This window comes from Rattus rattus, chromosome 8, assembly GCF_011064425.1.
Source record: "Rattus rattus isolate New Zealand chromosome 8, Rrattus_CSIRO_v1, whole genome shotgun sequence".
Classification (NCBI taxonomy): Eukaryota; Metazoa; Chordata; class Mammalia; order Rodentia; family Muridae; genus Rattus; species Rattus rattus.
This window is the reverse complement of record NC_046161.1, coordinates 17,393,919-17,416,342: the sequence shown is the minus strand read 5'-3', so window position 1 is coordinate 17,416,342 and position 22,424 is coordinate 17,393,919. Positions and strand designations below refer to the sequence as shown.

General features: G+C 49.0%; 1 protein-coding gene across 1 annotated transcript; it reads left to right on the top strand.

The window, feature by feature from the left end:
* Window positions 1-278: 278 nt before the first annotated feature.
* Window positions 279-13,143, top strand: Cdc37 (cell division cycle 37, HSP90 cochaperone). The gene is made up of 8 exons (XM_032909919.1): window positions 279-486; window positions 8,216-8,494; window positions 8,919-9,027; window positions 9,120-9,235; window positions 9,316-9,438; window positions 10,637-10,819; window positions 10,946-11,017; window positions 12,609-13,143. The coding sequence occupies exons 1-8, from the start codon at window positions 385-387 to the stop codon at window positions 12,762-12,764; spliced, it is 1,140 nt and encodes a 379-aa protein (XP_032765810.1). The 5' UTR covers window positions 279-384; the 3' UTR covers window positions 12,765-13,143.
* The last annotated feature ends 9,281 nt before the right edge of the window (window positions 13,144-22,424 follow it).

Sequence of the window (22,424 nt, the reverse complement as noted above, 5' to 3'; positions counted from 1 at the left end):
TGTAGCCCTGGCTGGACTAGAACTCGTAGAGAGCCACCTGTTTTCGCCCCTAGCATACTTGAATTACCGTGGGCCACCATGCCCAACAAGACTAACCTTTTGTCTCTAAAGGATGTTCAGTCTGGTTTCGGCGGGAACTTCCAGAAGGCCGCACCACGTACTCCTGGCCCTTTAAAGATGACCTCTGGTTGCCAATGCCGCCGACTCCCGTTGCTAAGGACGAACGTCATGCACCGACGCTGGGGCGGGGCCGTCGTGCGCGGCGCCCTGGGCGGAAGCGGAAGGGGCGGGGCGCGGCGAGCGGACTCTCTAGCCCTTGTGGGTCCCTGTTCAGCGCCCGGCGGTGTGGAGACCCGGGAGCCAGTCCGGGCCTCCGAGGCGAAGATGGTGGACTACAGCGTTTGGGATCACATCGAGGTGTCGGACGATGAGGACGAGACGCACCCCAACATAGACACGGCCAGCCTGTTCCGCTGGCGGCACCAGGTGGGGCTGTGCGCGCTCATCCCCTTCCCCCCACTCCCGGGACCCCCCGCTCTAGAGTTCTGACCTCTTAGCCAGGCCACCTGGCGTGGGGGGCGGGGGAGACCTCAGTTCTTGACATCCAGAGCCTCCTGTTCCACAATCTAGACTTTCCCCCTTTCTTTTCTTTCTTTTTTTAAAAACAAAATCTCACTGGGTAGCCTTGCCTGGCCTGAAACTTGCTATATAGAAGAGGCTGGTTTCTAACTCACGGAGATCCTCTTGCCTCTGCCTTCCCAGTGCTGGGGTTAAAGACATGTGCCATCATGCTGGGCTGGACTTTTTAAGTCCATCCCAGGACTCCTGGATTCTTCATTCTAATTCTTCATCTGTATCTCCGGGCTTTCTCTCTGTGCTGTGGATCTCTTCTGTTTGTACGTTTACTTATTGTGTGTGCGTTCTTGTGTGCACGTGGCACAGCATGCATAGGAAGATTACAGGATAACTTGCAGAAGTTGGGCCTCTCTTTTCACTTCGTTGGAACTGGGTGTGGAACTCAGGTCACCCCGCGTTGCCACAAGCACCTGTACACTGAGTCATTTTATCAGCTCTTAATACTCTTTAGTCAGAGTCTAGACCCCACCCCACCTCCGAAGCTGACCCATGTGTGTAGGGTCCCCATCATCCTGTGTGGAACCTTTTGTTCTCAGAATTCTTCCTTAGAGTCTGGACCCCAGGTTTTGTTAGGCGATCTCATATCCCAGCCATGCACCCACTTCTGATTGCACATCTCCGTTCTGCCTCTCCCCACCCCCTAGAGTCTGGATCCATAAAACTTCGTTCTGATTGTGACATCTACTTCCCAGGATCTTAGGCACGAATTTCCATTAAGGCCCAGAGACAACCCCCCGAACCCCCACCCCCCTAACTTCCAAACTAAATGAGGGCTGTGCCCTGCTCTTAATTTAATGGTCAATCTTAGTTTGCAGCTGGGATTCCCAGTCCAGGATCGATTTCCCTGGGTTATAGACCAGAGCTACACTTGGGACTTCAGTGTTAGAGCCCCCTTAGCCTCTCTATTTGACCCCCAGCTCCACTCTTGCCCATCATCCAATTCTAGTGGCTTTCCTTATTTTCACCTCCTGTAGATTCTTATTTCCCCTTACTCCAGGAAACCCCACCCTCTTAACTTCCGGTCAGAACCTCTGCTCCTAGTAGTATAGTAAGTAGACCCCCATTCTGCCCACATTGGCTCCTGTATGATTTGTAGCCATCATTGAATACTCACCAAACCGGATGGTGATGACACATACTTTTAATCCCAGCTCTCAGGAAGCAGAGGCAGGCGGGCCTGTGAATTCAAGGCCAGCCTGGTCTACAGAGAGTTCTAGGACAGCTAAATAGGGGTACTCTGTTTGGAGGCATGGGGCCCCAGTGGCAGGATAGGACAGAGAAAGAAAGTGGGGGAGGGGAGAAAAGGGGGAAGGAGAAGGAAAAGACAGCTCACCCAATCCCACCCCAGAAAACCAAACCCTTCCTGTCCTACCTGCCCTTCCTCTCCAGCTTCATTGGCCTCTCTCGAGGGTTCAGATCATCCTATTTAACTCCGCACCTCCTGGATCTTGTTCCAACATCACCTTACTTTCTGAGTAGTGTAGCACACCTGTAAACTCAGGTCTTGGGAGGTGGAGGTAGAAGGATCTGGAATTCAGAGTCAATCCTTGCTATAGGGCAAATTCTAGGCTAGCCTGGACTACGTGAGACCCTGTCTCAAAAACCAAATGGGCTGGAATTCAGTTGTAAGCATTGCCTTGGGCTCCATCTCTAGCACCGCTTAAAAGCTAGCCATGGTGGGGCAGGTGGTGGGGCAGGCCCGTAGTCTCAGCACTGAGAAGATAGAAACAGGAGACTCAGAAGTTCAAAGTCATCAGCCACATAGTAAGTATGAGGCTGGCACGGGCTCAGGGAATCCTGTCGATCACTAGGCAGATAAAATAAAGTCCTACACAGTTTTAAATCTACCCACAACAGATGCCTTAGACTGAGACCCGTCAAATCCCCAAATGTGAGCAAGCCATGCTCTTACGCCTCTCTTGTGCCAGCATTGCCTGTAGGCCCGTAGTGTACTACCTAGATGTAAGGGTGATCTGAAGATGTAGTTGAGTGGTAGAGCACTCTCTAGCATGCAGGAGGTCCTGGGTTCCATCTCTAGCACAGCAGTAAAGAGACAGTGGCCTAACCTGCCCCCCAAATTAAAGCATCTGTACCCACATACCTGTGTGTCTTTACTCTGTCTAGGTTACATTGTATTTGTGTGTGTTCATGCTCATGTATGTGTAAATGTGCCATGCTACCCTGTCACAGTCAGAGGATAACTTGCTGGAATCCGTTCTCTCCACCCACGTGGGCTCGGGATCAAACTCAGGCCATCAGGGTTGGTAGCAGGCCTTCACCCACTGAGCCTTCTCATCAGCCCTGTGCTTGTTACACTCCCAGGCTGTGGGCAGGTACTCTGCAGTTAGCATCCCACTTTCCTGAGGAAAGCTTCTCCTCTTTACTCCTCGAAAGTCCTTCCCCATCCTCCCCAAATCCAGCAGTCAGCTCTAGTCCCACCTACACACCTATTCCTTCCAGTTTCCTGGGAAGACCGCCTGGCAGGCAGCAGTGCAGCCCAATACCTCACATAGCATTGTTAGGAAGCACTGAAGAGCCGCGCACAGCTGGAGAACGGTTATTCTAGGGAACACCTATTTCTGTTTATGAAGAGGTTTGGCTTCCTCCTGGGTGGGAGGGAGGCCTCCTGTGTACTGGTGCAGACCTCGCTTCCTGTCTTGCTGCCATGCCTGTAATACTGAGGAGAGAAGTGGGGCCTTCTGCCCTAGCCCACCCCAGAGACAGGCAGGCTCTGGTGTACATTCTAACTGTACCGTGTTCCGTGTCCATCTGTGAGGGGCTGGCTTCATAAGTTCTGAGTGCAGAGACTTGACAGCTCATATTTCAGGTCTGTGGCCTTGCTGTGCTCTGACTTGGAGGGCTCTGGCTGGCTGCTCTGGGCCTCAGGTCTTCTTGAGAATGGGAGTAGAACCCAGGTGCTCTATACAGTTGCTCTGTATAGTTTCCCAGTATTTAACTGATTCCCTTGGAGGAACAGTTCTGTCACCACTGCTTAGGTGCCTTGTGGTTTGAAGACGGATGTGACAGTGCATGCGTATCATCCCAGCACTTGGGAGGGAGGCAAAAGAATCAGGAACTCAGAGCTACCCTTTGCCACATAGCAAGTAGCGGCCAGCCTGGGCTACACGAGCACCTATGTAAAAATCACACAATCACCAAGCCTGATGACATACCTGCGTTTGATTCTTGGTAGTCACATGGTAGAAAGAGAGAAGTGACAACTACAGGGTGTCCTCTGACCTCCACATCCACACTCTGGCACACATCTGTGCCTGCCACCGTGCACAAAATAAATTAAAATTTGAAATTAGCCAAGCAGTAGTGGCATACACCTTTGATCCCAGCACTGGGGAGCTGTGGTGAATCTGTGAGTTCGAGGCCAGACTGGTCTACAGAGCGAATTCCAGGTCAGCTAGGGCTTCACAGAGAAACACTATTTCAAAAAATAAAAAAATAAATTAATAAAAATAAAACTTAAAAAAACTGGCTTGGCCTGGTGTCACAGGCTTGTGTTCCAGCTCCTGGGGATGCTGTGGCAGGTCACAAGTTCAAGGCCAGCCTCAGCAACGAAAGGAAACACCAGGTCAAACTATGAAATATAAAGGGGTGTATGCAGCTTGGTAGCAGGCCACTTGTGGAGCAAGTGTGTGGCACTGGGTTCAGTCCTGGGTAGGATCCTATGAGGAAAGGAAGATGGGAAGGTTTGGGAAGTGGGCAAGCAAGCACTGTGTGGTATCAGAAGTCTGAGAACCTTAGTGTCCCCTCTGTGAGGGACGCCAGGCCAGGCTGCTGTCACCAACACCATAGTCCCTGTTTTTAGCTTCAGCCTCCCTGGCATCTACTCAGAGGACACTAGGGAGAATGGTGGCGGTCCTCCAGATGCCAGCAGCCTGGCGAGTTCCTGCTCTTTGGAGCCAGTGAGTGCTGACCTTAGAGCCCCTAGGACAGCAGGCCAGGGCTGCTGCATCTAAGGACTTGTCCTGTATGCACACGAGTGGGTTCACATGCAGAGGACACAGGAGGAAACAGGTGCCCTGCTTCCCCAACTCTGCTCATTCTCTTGAGTCAGGGTCTTTCACTGATCCTGGAGCTAGGCTGGGGGCCAACAGGTCCCAGTCATCCTCCTGTCCCTGCTCCCTACAGTACTGGTGTTACAGGCAACACAGTCTGTTTTTGAGTGATAAGTCTCATGTTTTCACAAGCACTCCTCCTTGTCTTCCCTGGGAGCCATGTCTGCTAATACAGTCCCACTGTACATTCCCTGTACAGTCTACCCTCCGGTGCTCCTTACTGTAATTGTCTTAGGTAGGGTCTTATTGCTGTGAACAGGCACCATAACCAATGCAAGTTTTATAAAGGACAACATTTGATTGGGGCTGGCGTACAGGTTCAGAGGTTCAGTCCATTATCATCTTGGTGGGACCATGGCAGCATCGCAACATCCAGCCATGCATGGTGTAGGAGGATCTGAGTTCTACACCTTCACCCCAAGGAAGCCAGGAACAGACTGAGCATCCTCAGGCAGCTAGGAGGAGGGCCTCCAAGCCCACCCCCACAGTGACACACTTCTTCCAACAAGGCCACACCTTCTAATAGTGCCACTCCCAGGGGCCAAGCATATGCTTGATTTTTTTCTTTTCACTAATTGTGTTTGTGCTATAGATGTGTTTTTACATATGTACCCAGAATGCATGTGTGGAGGACAGCTCGAAAGAGTCAGGTCTCTCTTTCTATCATGTAGTTCTCAGGTATCAAACCCAGGTCATCAGGCTTGACTGCACATTCCTGCTGAACCCTTTCGTCCCAGTGCTTTGATTTATCTCCCCATGTGCAAGCACTCATGTGTGTTGGTTCTACTTTTCACTCGTGGTACACTGTTCAGTAAATGTCACCAGAGGCAGATGAACTTACACATGTGAAATCTCAGTACTGGGAAGGCTAAGGAGGATCATCTGCGTCTAGGAGCTAAGGCTAGGCTGCACCACATGCAAGAGCCTGTCTCTGGATGAGTGGATGAGTGGATGACGTCGTGACACAGTGGACACAGTAAAGCTGTGGAGTACTCAGTAATGTGCCCGTCTGGTCGCATAGACCTAGCATCCTGGCCTGCCATGAATTGGATTTGCGAGAGCAGAGACCCCTAGACTACAGAGTGGGTTCTGATCTAGCCTGGGCAACTTCGAGGGACTGTTTTAAAGTGACTAGTGAGAAGCTAGTCATGGTGGTGCTTACTGCCACCAGAGCCCTAGGGAGAAGGATGTAGGCGCTTCACCACAGGTTTAAAGCCAACATCAGCTACACAGTGGATTCCAGGCTACATAGCAAGACTATTTCAAGACAAAGCAAGGGGTTGGGGATTTAACTCAGTGGTAGAGCGCTTGCCTAGCACGTGCAAGGCCCTGGGTTCGGTCCCCAGCTCCGAAAAAAAGAAAAGAGGAAAAAAAAACAAAAAACAAAAAACAAAATAGGGCCAACTAAAGGACTCAGCAGGTAAAGACACCCAACCTACTCCCAAGCCCAAGGGTCTGAGTTCAATCTCTGGAACTGGGCAATGTCCTCTGCTCTCCACATGCTGTGCTGTGATGTATGTGTGTGAGCACATATACACACATACATGTTAGAAGCATTAATAAAATGGCTTGGGACATAGTACTTGACCCTAATACTACAAAATAAATACACACACTCACACACATATAACAACTTTGTAATGCATGGTTTGTTTGTTTTTCTGCTGGGCTTGGTGGCACACATCTTTAATCTCAGCAGGAGGCAAAGGCAAGAGTTCAAGTCCAGCCTAGGACAGACAGAGCTACACAGAGAAACCCGCTTAAATGCTTTGGTGAATTTAATCTCCGTGTGCGTGTGCGTGTGCGTGTGCGTGTGCGTGTGCGTGTGTGTGTGTGTGTGTTTGTTATGTACCACAATTTAATCTGTGTGTGTGTTTGTGTGTGTGTGTGTGTTGTGTGTGTGTGTGTGTGTGTGGTGTGTACCACAATTTAATGTGTGTGTGGGGGTGTGTGGTATGTGTGTGTGTGTGTGTGTTATGCATACGTGTGGTGTGGTGTGTACCACAATGCACTTGTGGAGGTCAGAGGACAACTTTGGTGAATTGCTTCTCTTTCCACTCAGGTCATCAGGCTTGGCAGCCAGTATCTTTACTTTCTGAACCATCTCACTGGCCCTGAAATTGGTTTCATTTCATTTACCTGTGTATTTCATCTTTTGAGATAGGGTCTCACTATGCAGACGAGGATGGCCTTGTACTCAGATCCTTTTGCCTCCATCTGCCATTGTTGGCATTAAAGCCATTGCTACCATGCCTAGCCTTAAATTTTATTTCAAGACAGGTTTCGCTGAGTTGCCTAGGCTGGCTTGGTACAGACTCAGTCTTCCTGCCTCAGCCTCCCAGAATGCTTGGTTACCGGGGTGCTCCACCGTGGCCACTTAGGGCTTTCTTTGGTTTTGCTTGTAGTGCTGGCGAAGCAACCCAAGATGTCTCAGGATGGTAAGCAGGGGCCAGCAAGATGGCTTAGTGGGTAAAGGCACTTGCCACCAAGCCTGACAACCTGAGTTCAATCCCTAGCGCACACGAGGTGGAACTGCTGCCCATGGTCCTCTGACCTTCACATGTGGCTGGGTTTGGTTGTTGTGCGTTTGTTTCCAAACTTAAAGTGAACAATGCATCTGTTGCTTAGTCGCTCCCCTCACAGTCAGTTACTGTTGCCCTACCTTGGACCTGCACCTGAGAGGCAGAAGGACCAGGAGTTCAGGTTCCTTCTCTGCTACATAGAGAGTTTCCTTAGTTAAATCTAGTCTTAAAAATACAGAAACGTGGGGACTGGAGACATGGCTCAGCGGTTAAGAGCACTGACTGCTCTTCCAGAGGTCCTGAGTTCAATTCCCAGCACCCACATGGTGGCTCACAACCATCTGAAATGGGATCTGACATACATAAAATAAATAAATCATTTAAAAAAAATACAGAAACGTGGCAGCAGGGCACCAGCAGGGAGGCAGCACATGGCAGTTTGTACTGCAGTAAGGACCCTGGGTGTAACCTGACCCAGGTGTGTCTGGTCCCTGTAGTAGCAGGGTAGCAGTTTTGGACTTCAGTACATGCATCTCCTGGGGTCAAGTCCAGTACAGAGATTGAAGCCTGGGGCCATTGCTGGGCCAATACGAAGGAACAAAGTTGTTCTTCCCCTCCCCCAACCCAGAACTCACATTGTAAATCAGGCTGGCCTCGAACTCGAGGCCCACCAACTCTGCCTCCCAAGTGCTGGGACTAAGGGTGAGCACCACCATGCCCAGCTCCTAAAGTCTTTCTTTCTTTCTCTTTCTTTCTTTCTTTCTTTCTTTCTTTCTTTCTTTCTTTCTTTCTTTCTTTCTCTCTCTCTCTCTCTTTCTTTCTTTCTCTCTTTCTTTCTTTCTTTTTCTTCTTTTTTCTTTTTTTCGGAGCTGGGGACTGAACCCAGGGCCTTGAGCTTGCTAGGCAAGCGCTCTACCACTGAGCTAAATCCCCAACCCCTCCTAAAGTCTTTCTAAGTGACCGGCTGCTAACTGTCCCTGCCTGCAGGCCCGGGTGGAACGCATGGAACAGTTTCAGAAGGAGAAAGAAGAACTGGACCGGGGCTGCCGGGAATGCAAGCGCAAGGTAGCCGAGTGCCAGCGCAAGCTGAAGGAGCTGGAGGTGGCTGAGGGCGGTGGCCAGGTGGAGCTTGAGCGACTTCGAGCTGAGGCACAGCAGCTGCGCAAGGAGGAGCGAAGCTGGGAGCAGAAGCTGGAGGACATGCGCAAAAAGGAGAAGAACATGCCCTGGAATGTGGACACGCTCAGCAAAGATGGCTTCAGCAAGGTGGGACACCGGCAAGAGCGCTGTGGAGTACGGTCAGACTGGTGGGGTAGTTGGGTGGTGGAGGCTAGACATGCCTGTAAAGACCCTAGGTCCACCCCTGTCTCCCCATCCCAGTAAACCAAGAAAAGAATTCTGACATTGAGAGCCAGGCAAAGCATGGGGAGGGGTGTGAGGGCGGGGATGGATGGACGGTCAGACAGACAGACAGACAGTTTGAGCTTGGGATTGGCTAGTGGAGGCCAACGAAGCCCATCCGTACCCTCTGATCTGCCCGAAGGCCCGCGGCCATGCCTCCGCCACCTTGATGCACTTAGCGACGCCACCGCCTCCGATGTGGACAGGATGGGCGCGGCGGCCACGGCCCCCAAACCCCAGGCGCACCCCTGCCTTGCCCCAGCCCACTTGCCCTCTCGCCCTGTCACAGAGCATGGTCAATACCAAGCCTGAGAAGGCAGAGGAAGACTCAGAGGAGGCAAGGGAGCAGAAACACAAGACCTTCGTTGAAAAATACGAGAAACAGATCAAACATTTCGGTAAGCTGCACAAAGGCTCCGTTAGGAGTCAAGGCCAGGGAAGACTTCCAGCAGCCTCTGCAACGTCTTCTTCCCAACATCCTTCCCTGCAGGCATGCTCCACCGCTGGGATGACAGCCAGAAGTACCTGTCAGACAATGTCCACCTGGTGTGTGAGGAGACAGCCAACTACCTGGTTATCTGGTGCATTGACCTGGAAGTCGAGGAGGTAAGTACAGCCTTGCCCAGCCGCGGAGACTCCCCGACCCGGGTGCCGGCTGACCAACACCCTGCCTCTCTGTCCTGCAGAAGTGTGCCCTGATGGAGCAGGTGGCTCACCAGACCATGGTCATGCAGTTCATCCTGGAGTTGGCCAAGAGTCTGAAGGTCGACCCCCGGGCCTGCTTCCGGCAGTTTTTCACCAAGATCAAGGTAATGATTCCTGTAGCACCAGGTCTACAGTGTGTGTGACTAGGGACCCGAGGTCAGTCTTTATGAGCAGCACTTGAGGTGATCTGGGGATAACAGTGGCCAAATGTAGCCATATTCATTTTTTCTCTAATCTATAAGAATTGTATGGATCTATGATGTGTGTATATGTGTGGTATATATATGTGGACGTATGTCTTACATATATATGTATGTATGTATGATGTATATGTGGACCCATATGATCAGGGGACAGCATTGTGTGGTTGATTCTCTTTACCTTTATGTGGGTTCCTGTGCTCAGACAAGCTGTTAGGCTTACAAGCAAAGCACTTTCACCCACTGAACCACCTTGCTGACCCTATTTGAGGATTTCTATTTATTTACTTTTAATATTTAAGTAATTTTATTATATATTATAATGTAAATTATTACAAAAACGTTATATAATTAAATGTTTTTTTTTTTTTTTTTTTTCTTTTTCGGAGCTGGGGACCGAACCCAGGGCCTTGCGCTTCCCTAGGCAAGCGCTCTACCACTGAGCTAAATCCCAACCCTAAATGTTTAATTTTTAGCCTCTTTTTTTTTTTTTTTTTTTTTTTTTTTTTTTTTTTTTTTTTTTTTTCGGCTGGGGACCGAACCCAGGGCCTTGCGCCTGCTAGGCAAGCGCTCTACCACTGAGCTAAATCCCCAACCTTTTTTTCTTTTTTTAAATAGACAAATGTTTAATTTTTGGTTGCTGTGTGTGTGCCTGAGTGAGTTTATTTGCACCGTGTACATGCAAGTATCTTCAGAGGCTAGAAGAGGGTGTTAGATCCCTGGAGCTGGAGTTACTGGTGTTTGCAAGCTGTCATGTGGATAATGGGTACCGAACTTGGTTCCTCTGAAGGAATGGGGATGCTGAGAGCAGGGCAGGGTAGAACAGTTGAGAACCGGGATATCTCTAAGACCTTGTTGGAGTACACTGAAGATGTGGTACCAGCCAGTGCTTATGAGCTGAGCCAGGAGACTGGCCATTAGCAGATGGGCCCACAAGCTTGTAGAATGGGCACTGAATACAGGAGACAAAGGCCAAGCCTTGAGGTACCCATGGTGGAGTTCAGGAAAGCTTCAGGGAGCCTCCAAGAGCCGCTGCAGGGGCCTCGCCCCCTAAGCACCTGGCTGTCAACCATGTAGTGAATACACCCATCCTCTTCCACAGACTGCTGACCAGCAGTACATGGAGGGCTTCAAGTATGAACTGGAGGCCTTTAAGGAGCGTGTGCGGGGCCGCGCCAAGCTGCGAATAGAGAAGGCCATGAAGGAGTACGAGGAGGAGGAGCGCAAGAAGAGGCTAGGCCCTGGTGGCCTGGACCCTGTGGAGGTCTACGAATCTCTGCCTGAGGTGTGGCTCTCCAGGGCCCAGGAGGGAGGAGGGTGATGTGTGGGCATTGCTGCTCCTCTGCCCCGCTCCCCCTTAGCCGCCCCCCATCCCAAGCCCAGGCCCTCACCCTGGCCTCTCTGTACCCAGGAGCTGCAGAAATGCTTTGATGTGAAGGATGTACAGATGCTGCAAGACGCCATCAGCAAGATGGATCCTACTGTGAGTCCCCAGTCTCTGTAGCAGACGGCAGAGTAGGGAGTTCATCCCTGTCATCTCCAGAGACTAAGACAGGGTTGTAAGTTCAAGGCCAGGCTTAGTTGAGATGACCAGAGCACTTCAGCGAAACTGTCTGAGAATGACAAGGACAGGGTGTCACTCAGTGGCAGCTGTGTGTGTGGCTGTGGTTCTAAAAACGAAAGATAGTGTCCTCCTGAGCCTCTCTAAGGAAAGGGAGGTCCAGCGCTCCAAAAGCAGCAGCACCGAGGAGCGAAACTTGAGCTTCTCTTCTTTTCTTTTTGTCTTTCTTTTATTCTTCCTTTTTGGTGAATATAACCCAACGATTCACGCTTAGCTGCTAAGCCACGTCCGTACACCTCACTGGGGGATTCTAGGCAGGGCTTCTCATCACTGCCATGCATCCAACTCAGGTTTGAATTTTAACAAACTTGATTTGTTGCCAATTCTGTCACCGTTTTCTCCTTTAGCCACAGTAGTAGAGACTCTACGACCTCCCGTGGGAATGCACATCTGGAAGGGAGTCTGCAAAGCCCAGTGGGCAGCTCACCGCTTACCTTTATGGAGCGACCGTAATTGAAATGCTGTCCCTAAACTTTTTTTGCATCACTTATGATTGATTTTCTGCTATAAACTCAGAGTCACTGTGACCAGACACTATATGGCAGACACTGTGTGGCCCTTAAGAAAAGTTTGCTGGGTAGGACAGGCTGCAGTGCAGAGCCGCGCTCTGGTCTGCATGCAGGATGCTGTGTTCAGTCACCAGCAGAGACTAAACCCAGTAGAGGTGTACACACCTACAGGGATCGGAATGAGTTCAAGGTCATTGTCTACTAACATGGTGAGGCCTGGCATACAGTGAGGCCAGTCACCAAGCCCCAAATGAAGGGCTGGAGAGTCATTAAGAGCATGGGCTGCTCTTCCAACCCAGGTTCAATTCTAGGATCTGACACCCTCACACACACATACACACACACACACACACAGATGCATACACTGGCAGCCAGAACACCAGTTTGCTTAAAATTTTTTTTAATTTATTGCCCCCTTCCCTTCTTTTTTCTGAGATCGGATCTCACTTTGTAAACTAGGCTCACAGGTAGACCTGCCTCTGTTCCCTGATACCCTCAGGATATCCTGATTGTTACTTTGGTGCTGGAATATAATCTCTGGGTCTCATGATTTGAGGGGATGTATTCAACTGCTGAACCAGAACTGTCACCACCCCTTTTGTGTGCGTGCGTGTGCGTGTATGTGTGTGTGTGTGTGTGTGTGTGTGTGTGTTTGTTTTTTGAGACAGAGACTCGTGTAGCCCAAGCTGACGATGACCTTGAACTCCTGACCCTCCTGCCTCTACTTCCTAAGTGGTGGGATCACAAGTGTGTACCACCATATCTGCTTCTCTGGTGCTGAAATGGAAGAGTCTCAGAACCTTAGGCGAGCTTCACTGCTGAATCACACACCAGTTCTTTAGACAGCTGAGGGTAGAAGGGGGCTGAGCAGCCTTAAAGGAGGCGTAGGGACTGTGGGGCACCATGGCGCTGGCACAGCCTCACCTGCTGTCCTTTCTCCACAGGATGCCAAGTATCACATGCAGCGTTGCATCGATTCTGGCCTCTGGGTCCCCAACTCCAAGTCTGGTGAGGCCAAGGAGGGGGAGGAGGCGGGCCCCGGGGACCCATTGCTGGAAGCCGTCCCCAAAGCGGGCAACGAGAAAGACATCAGTGCGTGACCCTTCTCCAGAAAAGGAAACCCAGCCACCATGTCCCTAGCTCCCGACTTCTTCACTTCTGCTGCTCCTCACGTCCTGGCCCATGGCCTGCCCCATGTCCCCTCTCCTCCGGCCTGTCCCCAGCACTCATCAGATTCTCTGCTTCGGGTTGAGGGGCTCTGCTGTCTGCAGCCCCCCCACCCCCATCAGCGTTATGCCAAAGTCCTGGGGGTCTGGGGAGGGGCAGCAGCTGCCAGGTTGGTCCACCGGGTTGGGGATACACATGTCCCCATCTGGGCAGGGTCTGTCCCTATGGGTCTATGGTCACTGTTTCTCTTCTGTCTAGCTTTCTGTCCTGCAACTGGCAACAATGTCCAATAAACAGTTCCAGGTGCTGGAAGCCACTGGCTCAGTGCTGTTTAAGGCAGAGGGTGAACCTAGGTGGGGAGAACCAGAGTGCTAACAGCCATGCCCTTGCCCTGTCCTTCACTGTTCAGAAGTCCTAGGCCTTCTGTGTCTCTCCAACTCCTTGTCTATCTCAGCCTCTCCCAGTTCTTTTCCTCCCTCAACCCCAGCACTCCATGGAGACAAGAGGACAGATAGGAGTTTGAGGGTAGCCTAGGCTACATGAGAAATATGCAGCCTTTCACACTGGACTTTGCCACTGCTAGGGGAACATACTATTCTAAAATTTAATTTGTATGTGTGTGTGCGTGCATGCCCTTGTGTGTTTTCTGTGTACCTTTGGCTGTCTGAGAACACAATATATAGCCCAGGCTGGCCTCAAACTCAAAGATCTGCCTGCCTCTATGTCCTGTCCTGAGTGTTGGGATCAAAAGCACTCCTGGCTTAAGATTTAATTTTTGTGTATGAGTGTTCTTTTTTTTTTTTTTTCTTTTCTTTTTTTCGGAGCTGGGGACCGAACCCAGGACCTTGTGCTTGCTAGGCAAGCGCTCTACCACTGAGCTAAATCCCCAACCCCGTGTATGAGTGTTCTATATGTGCATCTAGTACATGCAGAGGCTAGAGTCTTGTAGAATTGTAGTTACAGATGACTCTAAGTCCACCATGTGGCTCCCTGGAGTGAAATCGGTGTCCTCTGCAACACGGAGCCTTTTCTCCAGTCCTGAGGATTCTACTGTTGGAAAGAGTACCGTGGGGCTCTGGCTACAGTTCAGTGACAAAGCTTGGTTTAACCTGCGGTTTTTGTTCTAGCAGTGTTTTAAAAAAAAAAAAAAAAAAAAAAATCTGAACTTAGGAAAATGAAAACAGAAGGGTCATATGCTCAAGGCCAGGCTGACCAGTGAGCTCCTTTGTCAGTGAAAATGAATTAAGTGACCTGAGACTTTGGCCCAGTCTACAGAGTGCTTGCCTAGCATTCAGGAAGCTCTGGCTTCTAGCCCTACCCTGCATAACTGCCTGTGGTGGCCATATCTGCAAATCCCAGGCCCCAAGGTAGAGACTCGGGAGTTAAAGCTGGTGGACTGAGAAGGTGGCTCTGTGTAAACGCTCTTGCTGCAGAGGCCTGAGAAGACCTCAGTTCAGATACCAGCACAGCACCGACGAGAAATGCTGGACGCGGCCACGCCTGCTTCTGTAACTGCGATGCTGTTGGAGATTGAGACTGCATCCCTGGGGCTTCATGGCTGCTGGTCTTGTTTCAGATTGCCTGAGTGACCATGACCAGGGATAACCTGAAGCATGGTAGGTAGAGCAGGGCATTCAGCACCCTCTGGAGTCCACCAGTCCACCCAGGCATTTGTATACATGTGCCTAATGGCACACACAAAGTACATGGTTGTCCAGGCTATGTGAGATAAAGTAAATTTTACATGATCTGCTGAGGCGGCTCGGCCACAAAGGGCACTTGCCACCAAGCTTAGCAGTTTGAATTCCCAGGACATGCTACATGGTGTCCGGAGAGAACCAACAGCACACTGACCTCTGAGCTCCACACAGGTGTGCATGCCACCCAAGAGTGTGACCTAAAAGATAACGAGCAGATGAATAAACATGAAAAAATGGTGCCGTGAGCTGCCTCAGCTGAAATGACCCAAAGCATGAGTTTCCAGATGTCCAACCCTTCATCCTCCTCTAGGGCACATCGCCCTCTGGGACCTGCTTCACACTCAGCACCCAGCTCAGCCTTTGGGAGACAGCAACCAGCTGATCTCTGAATCTGAGGCAAGCTTAGTCTGCATGGTGACTTGGAGGCAAGTTGGACTACACAGTGAGATCCTATCTCAGAACAACAGAATAAAAAACCATTTTAGCCAGCTCCAGAGCACCGCCTTCTAGACAAGTTCCTGGGACCTTGTCTTTCACACCTAACCGCCCAGACTGCCTCACTGATGGGGTATTAATCACCTCCTGTGGACTTTGGGCAATGTCAGCCACTGTGAGCCTTTCCTTTCCCTCCTGAGACCCCCACAGTACTGGGAAAGGGTCCTGGAGCACACCAAGGCCCACAGAAAAAGATTGGCAGATTGGCCAGAATGCCCTTGTGTCCAGGTGTCTGTCCACCAGGGGTCAGGAGTGAGCCACAAATCTACATCCCCAGTGTTCTCTAGTTAAAAGATCTGTTAACTCAGTTCCAGGTGATCCAAAGGGGGGGTCGAGCGTGCGTGGATGTGGGTGTGGGTGCACTCGCGCACGCATGGGCATGCACACACGTGTGTGTATAGCATTATAACATTATAAGATTGTGAGTTACTTTGAAAGACTGGCTTGGGTTATATTTTTACTCATTGTATCATCCTAGGAGAGATGAGGAGTACATGCCTATAATCCCAGCACTTGGGAGACTGAGGCACAAGTCTGGACGGAGTTCAAGACTAGCCTGGGTTATCTTGTCACAATGTGCTTTGTTTTGGTTTTGTTTGGTTTTGGGTTGTTGTTTTTTTGTTTTTTTTTTTTTTCATAACAAAGTAGTTCTACAAATAGGTCTAAGATTTTTATTGACGTATTTGTTGTGGGAACATTGAAAAGCAGCCTGAGTTTCTCTTATCCCCATGTGAGAACTGGAGTGAGAAGTCAGTGTTGATGCCAGGCAAGTGCCTTTACCTGCTGAGCCATCTCAGTAACTCATTATAGAGGGACTCCCATCAGTTACTGTGGCTGGTCAGGAAGCCTCTGGTGGCTTCCTGTCCCCATCTTCCTAGGCTCCTTGCACAGTGGCGGGCATTGAGCTGGCTCCTTGCACGGAAGTGCCAGCACTTTGCTGACTTGGTTCTTTTTTTTTACTAATTCAGTTGATAGCCACACTTTACAGACAGGTAAAACACAGTAAAGTTAAGGGAGGCATGTCCCAGCAGCAGAGTGGGGTCTTGAATGTGGGCTGTCTGTTGGCACCCTGCTACTGTAGTATTTCCTTTCTCTGCCACGGTTGACACAGTTTCTGGAGAATACGGCTTCACACACATGTACAGCAGAACAAGGAACCATTTTTGAACGTCAGAAAGTCACCTTGAAGCCCTCAGGGGAGAGGGGCCTGACTGTTCCCTGACCTCTCCCATTCAAAAAACTTTGTTTTAAATTCTTTATCATGGCTTTTCCCAGGCCTGGTTGGAACTTTAGGGAAGCCCCTCCTGAAGGCTTGCCTGGCTTAAGGGAATCCCCCCATGTTAGAAACCTACCTTAACTGTCTGGGTTTCCCCTCTTAGTGTGGAAAGTCCCTGTTGGGGAAACCCCTTGGGCATCCCTACTGAGTTCTGGCCAGGTTTACTCTGCAGAAGTTCTACAAGAGCTGGGTCAGAGGAGCAAACACAGACCTTTCCAGTAGGCTCCGGAAGCTGCTTTTCTGCACTGTTGAGTGAGGGTTGTTGGTCCTGCTATGAATGACCTGAAGACTGGGGCTGGCACTCACATCTGTAATTCCAACATCTGGAAAGCTGAGACAGCAGGAGTTGGAGGTCAGCCCAGGCTAAAGTGAACTTCACAGACCCTGCCCCCAAAACAATGTAAAAACAAAATCAAACAGAAATAGGGGAGGAGATGGGAGGGAGGAAGGGAAGGCAGCCAACCAGCCCAGAGGAAGCTCAGTCTACAAAGTGAACTATAGAGGAAGTGAGGTTTGAGCCTCAGAACCTCCACGGAAGCCAGATGGGGTGCTCCATGCTCCTTAGCCAGTGTAGGGAAAACAGCCAGCCATTGGAGCCTATCGGTCAGCTTGTCTATCCAAGCAGAATGTTCCGGGCCAGTGAGACCTGTCTCAAACCAAAAACAAAACAAACTGACAAAAACAAGGTGGGCGGCAATTAGGGAATGACAGTTGTGGTTTTTACCCTGGCCTCCACAACTGTACGTGCATGTGCATAAATACCACACACAAACAATAAGTCAGAGGATCTCTGTTCGAGGCTGGGCTGGTCTACAAAATGAGTTCCAGGACAGCCAGAGCTCCAGAGAGAAACCCTGTCTTGAAAAAGCAAAAAAAGAAAAAACAAGGAAAAGCCGAACCTCTGGAGAATGCCAAACACTGGCTGGTGACTCAGCGTCCCCCGGGGCAAGTGAACTATTGTTTGTTATTACTGTGATTATCATGACCATCATCGTTATGAGTCACCCAGGCCTCTATTGCAGCCTCAGAGCTCCAGAGCCACTTCCATCAGAGCCAGCTCTTGAATTTCGCACACTCCACTTCCTGCTATTGAACTCTTTTGTGGCCTGGCAGTGACAAAGGAGGAGACTGCCTTAGTTACTTTTATTGCTGTGAAGGGACAAGGCCATTTATAAAAGAACACATTTATTGGGGATCAGAGTTCCAGAGTTGGAGTCCTTTATCATGGTGGGAACATGGCGGCAGGCAGGCAGGCAGGCATGCCAGTGGAGCAGTAGCTAAGAGCTTACATCCTGAAACACAAGCAGGAGGCCATGGAAAGGAGAACTAACTGGGAGTGTTGTGGTCTTTTGAAGTCTCAAATCCACCCACCTTCAGTGACCTCCTCCTCCTCCAAGGCCACACCTCCTAACCCTTTCCAAACAGAATTGCCAACCGGAGACCAGATTCAAATATATGACTATGGGGGCCACTCTCATTCAAACCACCACAGAGGGTCAGGCAGGGAGACACAGCTGGCCCCTCGGAAAACAGAAAGACAGCAACCTGGGCCTCCAGCTCAGACTACTTGGTGTCTACCCACTGGGCCCTGGTGGGTCTGACATGCTAGACCAGGAAAGAGTTATCAGTACAGGTCCTCAATGAATCTTGTAGTGGCCATACTTGGTGATGTACTCATCTAGTGTATACAGTGCCCCAGGTCCCATCCCTGGCACTCACGAACCTGGTGTCATCAACACTTGCCCAGTCCCATCCTCATCCATGTACATACACGCGCACGCATACACAGAGCCACATTTTATCATCCCAGCAGGAGTGGAGGAAGGAGTATCGAGTTCAAGGTCATCCTCAGCTATATAGAGAAATCAAGGACAAACTGGACTGCATAAGCACCCGTCTCAGAAAAGAAGAAAGAAGCCGGGTGGTCGTGGTACGTGCCCTCAATCCCAGCATTCAGGAGGCAGAAGCAAGGGGATCTCTGAGTTTGAGGCTATTCTCATCTACAGAGTGAATTCCAGGACAGCCAGGGCTGCACGGAGAAGCCCTGTCATGGAAAAAAGTGAAGAGGAGGAGGATGTGGGGGATGAAGATGGCTGCTCTTGCAGAGGACTTGGATTTGCTTCTCAGACTCACATGGTAGACACCCATCCGTAACTCCAATGCCCTCTTCTGGCCTTCATGGACACCAGGCATACATGTGCTGTGCAGAAACACCAACAGGCTACATTTCCATATCTATAAGTATAAAAAAACCCCTAAAAGCAAGGAGGAAGTGAGCAGAGCACAGACTGCAGAGCTCTGGTTCAAGATTCAATCTCGAGCATCCCAGATGAAGAGAGAAAGGGCTGGTAAGGGTCCCAAGGTAGAAGGAAAGAAAACACGGTTCAGGGGCAGAGCTGACAGGAAGCTCTAAGCTTGACTGTCTTAGTCTAAAGTCTGGCTTCTCGTTTCTGGTGGTTTGAGGAGGTCACCCCTAGCCCTGGGCATTTGGGGAGCCGTGGAATACGTGGCCGTGCTGGAGGAAGTGCATCACTGGGAGTAGGCTTTGAGAGTTGAGGCTCATGACATTCCTGGCTTGCTCTGTTTCCTGCTTGTGGTTGCAGATATTATCTCACAGCTCTTCCATGCCCCGGACTTCCTGCTACACTTCATGCCATTGTGGCGATGGATTCTTATCCCTCTGAAACCCTAAGCCCCAAATAAACTTCCCTTCTGTAAGTTGCCTTGACCATGGTGTTCTATCACAGCAATAGAAAAACTAAGACATGTACATTGATGTTTTGGCTATTGGTATGTCTGAGTGAGGATGCCCAAATCCTCTAGAACTGGAGTTACATTTGTGAGCTGCCATGTGGGTGCTGGGAACTGAATCCTGATCATCTGGAAGAGCAGCCAGTGCTTTTAACCACTAAGCCATCTCTCTAGCCCAATAACAATTTTTTTTTCTTTTCTTTTTTTCGGAGCTGGGGACCGAACCCTGGGCCTTGCGCTTGCTAGACAAGCGCTCTACCACTGAGCTAAATCCCCAAACCCCCAATAACAATTTTTTAAAAGCCATATAGTTTTGTTATGTCAATAGGCATTGGGGTTGGGGATTTAGCTCAGTGGTAGAGCGCTTGCCTAGGGAAGCGCAAGGCCTGGGTTGGTCCCCAACTCAAAAAAAAAAAAAAAAAAAAAAATAGGTATTATAAGTAGACATTTTGGGGGCTGGAGAGATGACAGTGGTTAAGAGCACTGACTGCTCTCCCAGAGGTCCTGAGTTCAGTTCCCAGCAACCACATGGTGGCTCACAACCATCTGTAATGAGATCTGATGCCCTCTTCTGGTGTCTGAAGACAGCGACAGTGTACTCATATACATAAGATAAATAAATAAATAAATCTTAAAACAGAAAAAAGTAGCCATTTTGTTTCCTTTGCCAGGGAGTTTCCTTAGGATCTAACACTCTCACTTTGTTGAGGAAAAGGGGTGATGCTCTCTGCTCTGTAACTACTTTCTGGTGAAAATCGGACGCCCTGTCACAGCCCAGGAAGGCTGGACTATTAGCCAGAGTAGGGGAGTAAGGCACTCACCAGAAGCATATGGTTTGCCGACCCAGCTGAAGAGACCTCTGGGCTGGCTCACGTCAGTAAGTCCAGGGCTTTCTGGTTTTGTAGGACTGCTTGGGTCTGATACAGTGCAGATCATCTCTGGAGCAGTTTGCAATCTGCTTCTGATAGTGTCCACCAGCCAAGTGGAACCATGTCAATATAGATACAGGCTAGGGACAAAAGTTAATGAAGTTAAAGGAGACATATATTTGGAGTGCCTCAGGAATGGACAACAGGCAGGGCAGCCTAGGCTGTGGATTGGCCAGAGTACTTATCTGGTCTCTGCAGTTGACCTGTAGGAGGTGGACCCAAGTCTCATGACTTTCTTGACAGTCAGGCTTATATAATCACAGTTTATATCTGCATTGAAATCCATTTTGTAGAGAAAACAGCCAACAAGACTGTTGCTTTGCTATGGCTTTGCGTTAAAAAGTGTAAACTTTCTCTGCCAGGATGCATAGGTCGGACAGAGATGGTTTTAGCGTGATGAGAAATATCCCTGTGTTTATATTTAAGAGACAACCACGGGAAATATAAAATCCTGACAGATAATAGTAGTCAGTGCCTTAGTAGCTTATCAGAACTCTACTGACGAAAGTTAAAACCCTGAACTTCTGGAAGCTTAGTATAAGAACAACAACATAAAATAACTTTTAATTATCTTTTTCAGGTTTTGTTTATTTGGGGTGTTTTTGTTTTGAGACAGTTTCTCTGTGTAGCCCTGGCTGTCCCGGACTCATTCTGTAGACCAGGCTGGCCTTGAATTCAGACATCAGCCTGCTTTGCCTCCTGAGTGCTGGCACTAAAGGTGTGCGTCACCACTGCCTAGCTGTATTTATACCGTGTAAGTCATCTTTTTAAATCCTCATAACTGATTTCAACTTCTATATCCTCAGAAGTTTATAATTTGAATTAATTTTAGGTTTTTTTATAATTCATATAAACGGGCTGGAGAGGTAGCTCAGTGGTTAAGAGCACTGACTGCTCTTCCAGAGGTCCTGAGTTCAAATCCCAGCAACCACATGGTGGCTCACAACCGTCTGTAATGGGATCTGATGCCCTCTTGTGGTGTGTCTGAAGACAGCGACTGTGTACTAATATATAATAAAATAAATAAATCTTTAAAAAATAATTCATATAAACTTTAAATTCTTATCCAGTTATTTATTGTTAAACATATGTAAGTGGCTGATTACTGCGTCCACGCCTTGCAAAGCAAATTCCTTTAAATTGTTAATAAAGGTTACATGTGAAACCGTTTAATATGAAGTGTATGAGGCAGGTAAACCCGTCTGTGAGTCTGCCTTGTTTATCAGGTGACCTAGTTGCTCCGGAGAAGTAAGGCCTGGTTTTTATATGTGAAATGCATTGAACAAGCTGTTAAACCAGCAGTTTAGCGGCTGCTAAAACGACAACTACAGTTAGCTATCAACACCATCAGGGATCTGGGAAGGGTAAATTACAGCAGGAGGGTGCGGTCCAAATGACTTATGTATCAATCAAATTAACAGAGACTTACCCACTACCTAGATGGTTGTCCTGGGGTCCTGTGGTCTCAATGGCCTTGTTGGGGACAGTGGTCACAGGTCAGCTGTCACATAGGAAGGGCAGCAGCATATCTTCAGTGGCTCTGCACAGAACAGCATAAGCTTTGGGCCATCAGACCAGGTTTGAGCAGTTTTCTCGTGGAGGAGGAACATGGGACCATTGGCCACACTTTGATGTCGGCAGAGCAAGACAGTCAACTGCACATGTTCTGATTTTAAATAAACTACTTGATTTTAGTTATTTGTTTTAGGTTTAACCTTGAAAACACATAGAGGAAGCTAAATAAAGCTTGTCCTTGTGGCTGGAGAGATGGCTCAGTGGTTAGGAGCACTGACTGCTCTTCCTGAGGTCCTGAGTTCAAATCCCAGCAACCACATGGTAGTTCACAGCCATCTGTAATGGGATCTGATGTCCTCTTCTGGTGTGCCTGAAGACAGCGACAGTGTACTCACATACATAAAATAAATAAATAGATAAATAAATAAATCTTAAAAATGTATAATAAAAAAGCTTGTCCTTGTAAATGACTTATATTCATAGAGAACTTCATTTAAAATGAAAGGAAGTTTATCAAAGCATCTTAAGCTTTTTTTTCTCCCCTGATTTTCTTTTATGAGATGCATGTGGCCAAGACTAGCCTTGAATTACTAATCCCCTTCCTTTACCTACCTTCTGGATGCTGAGATTACAGACATGTATCACAATAACTGGATTTTTTTTTTTAAAAGAACTATATCTCAGCTAGGCAGTGATGGTGCATGCCTTTAATCTTAGCACTTGGGAGGCAGAGGCAGCTGACTGAGTTCAAGGCCAGCCTGGTCTACTGAGTGAGTTCCAGGGCAGTCAGGGATACACGGAGAAAACCTGTCTTGAGAAACAAAACAATTAAAAAAAAAAAAAAACAACCCCCTAAGAACAACAATACCAACCAATCAGAGCTCCCAGGGACTAAACCACTACCCAAAGAATACATGTGAACAGACC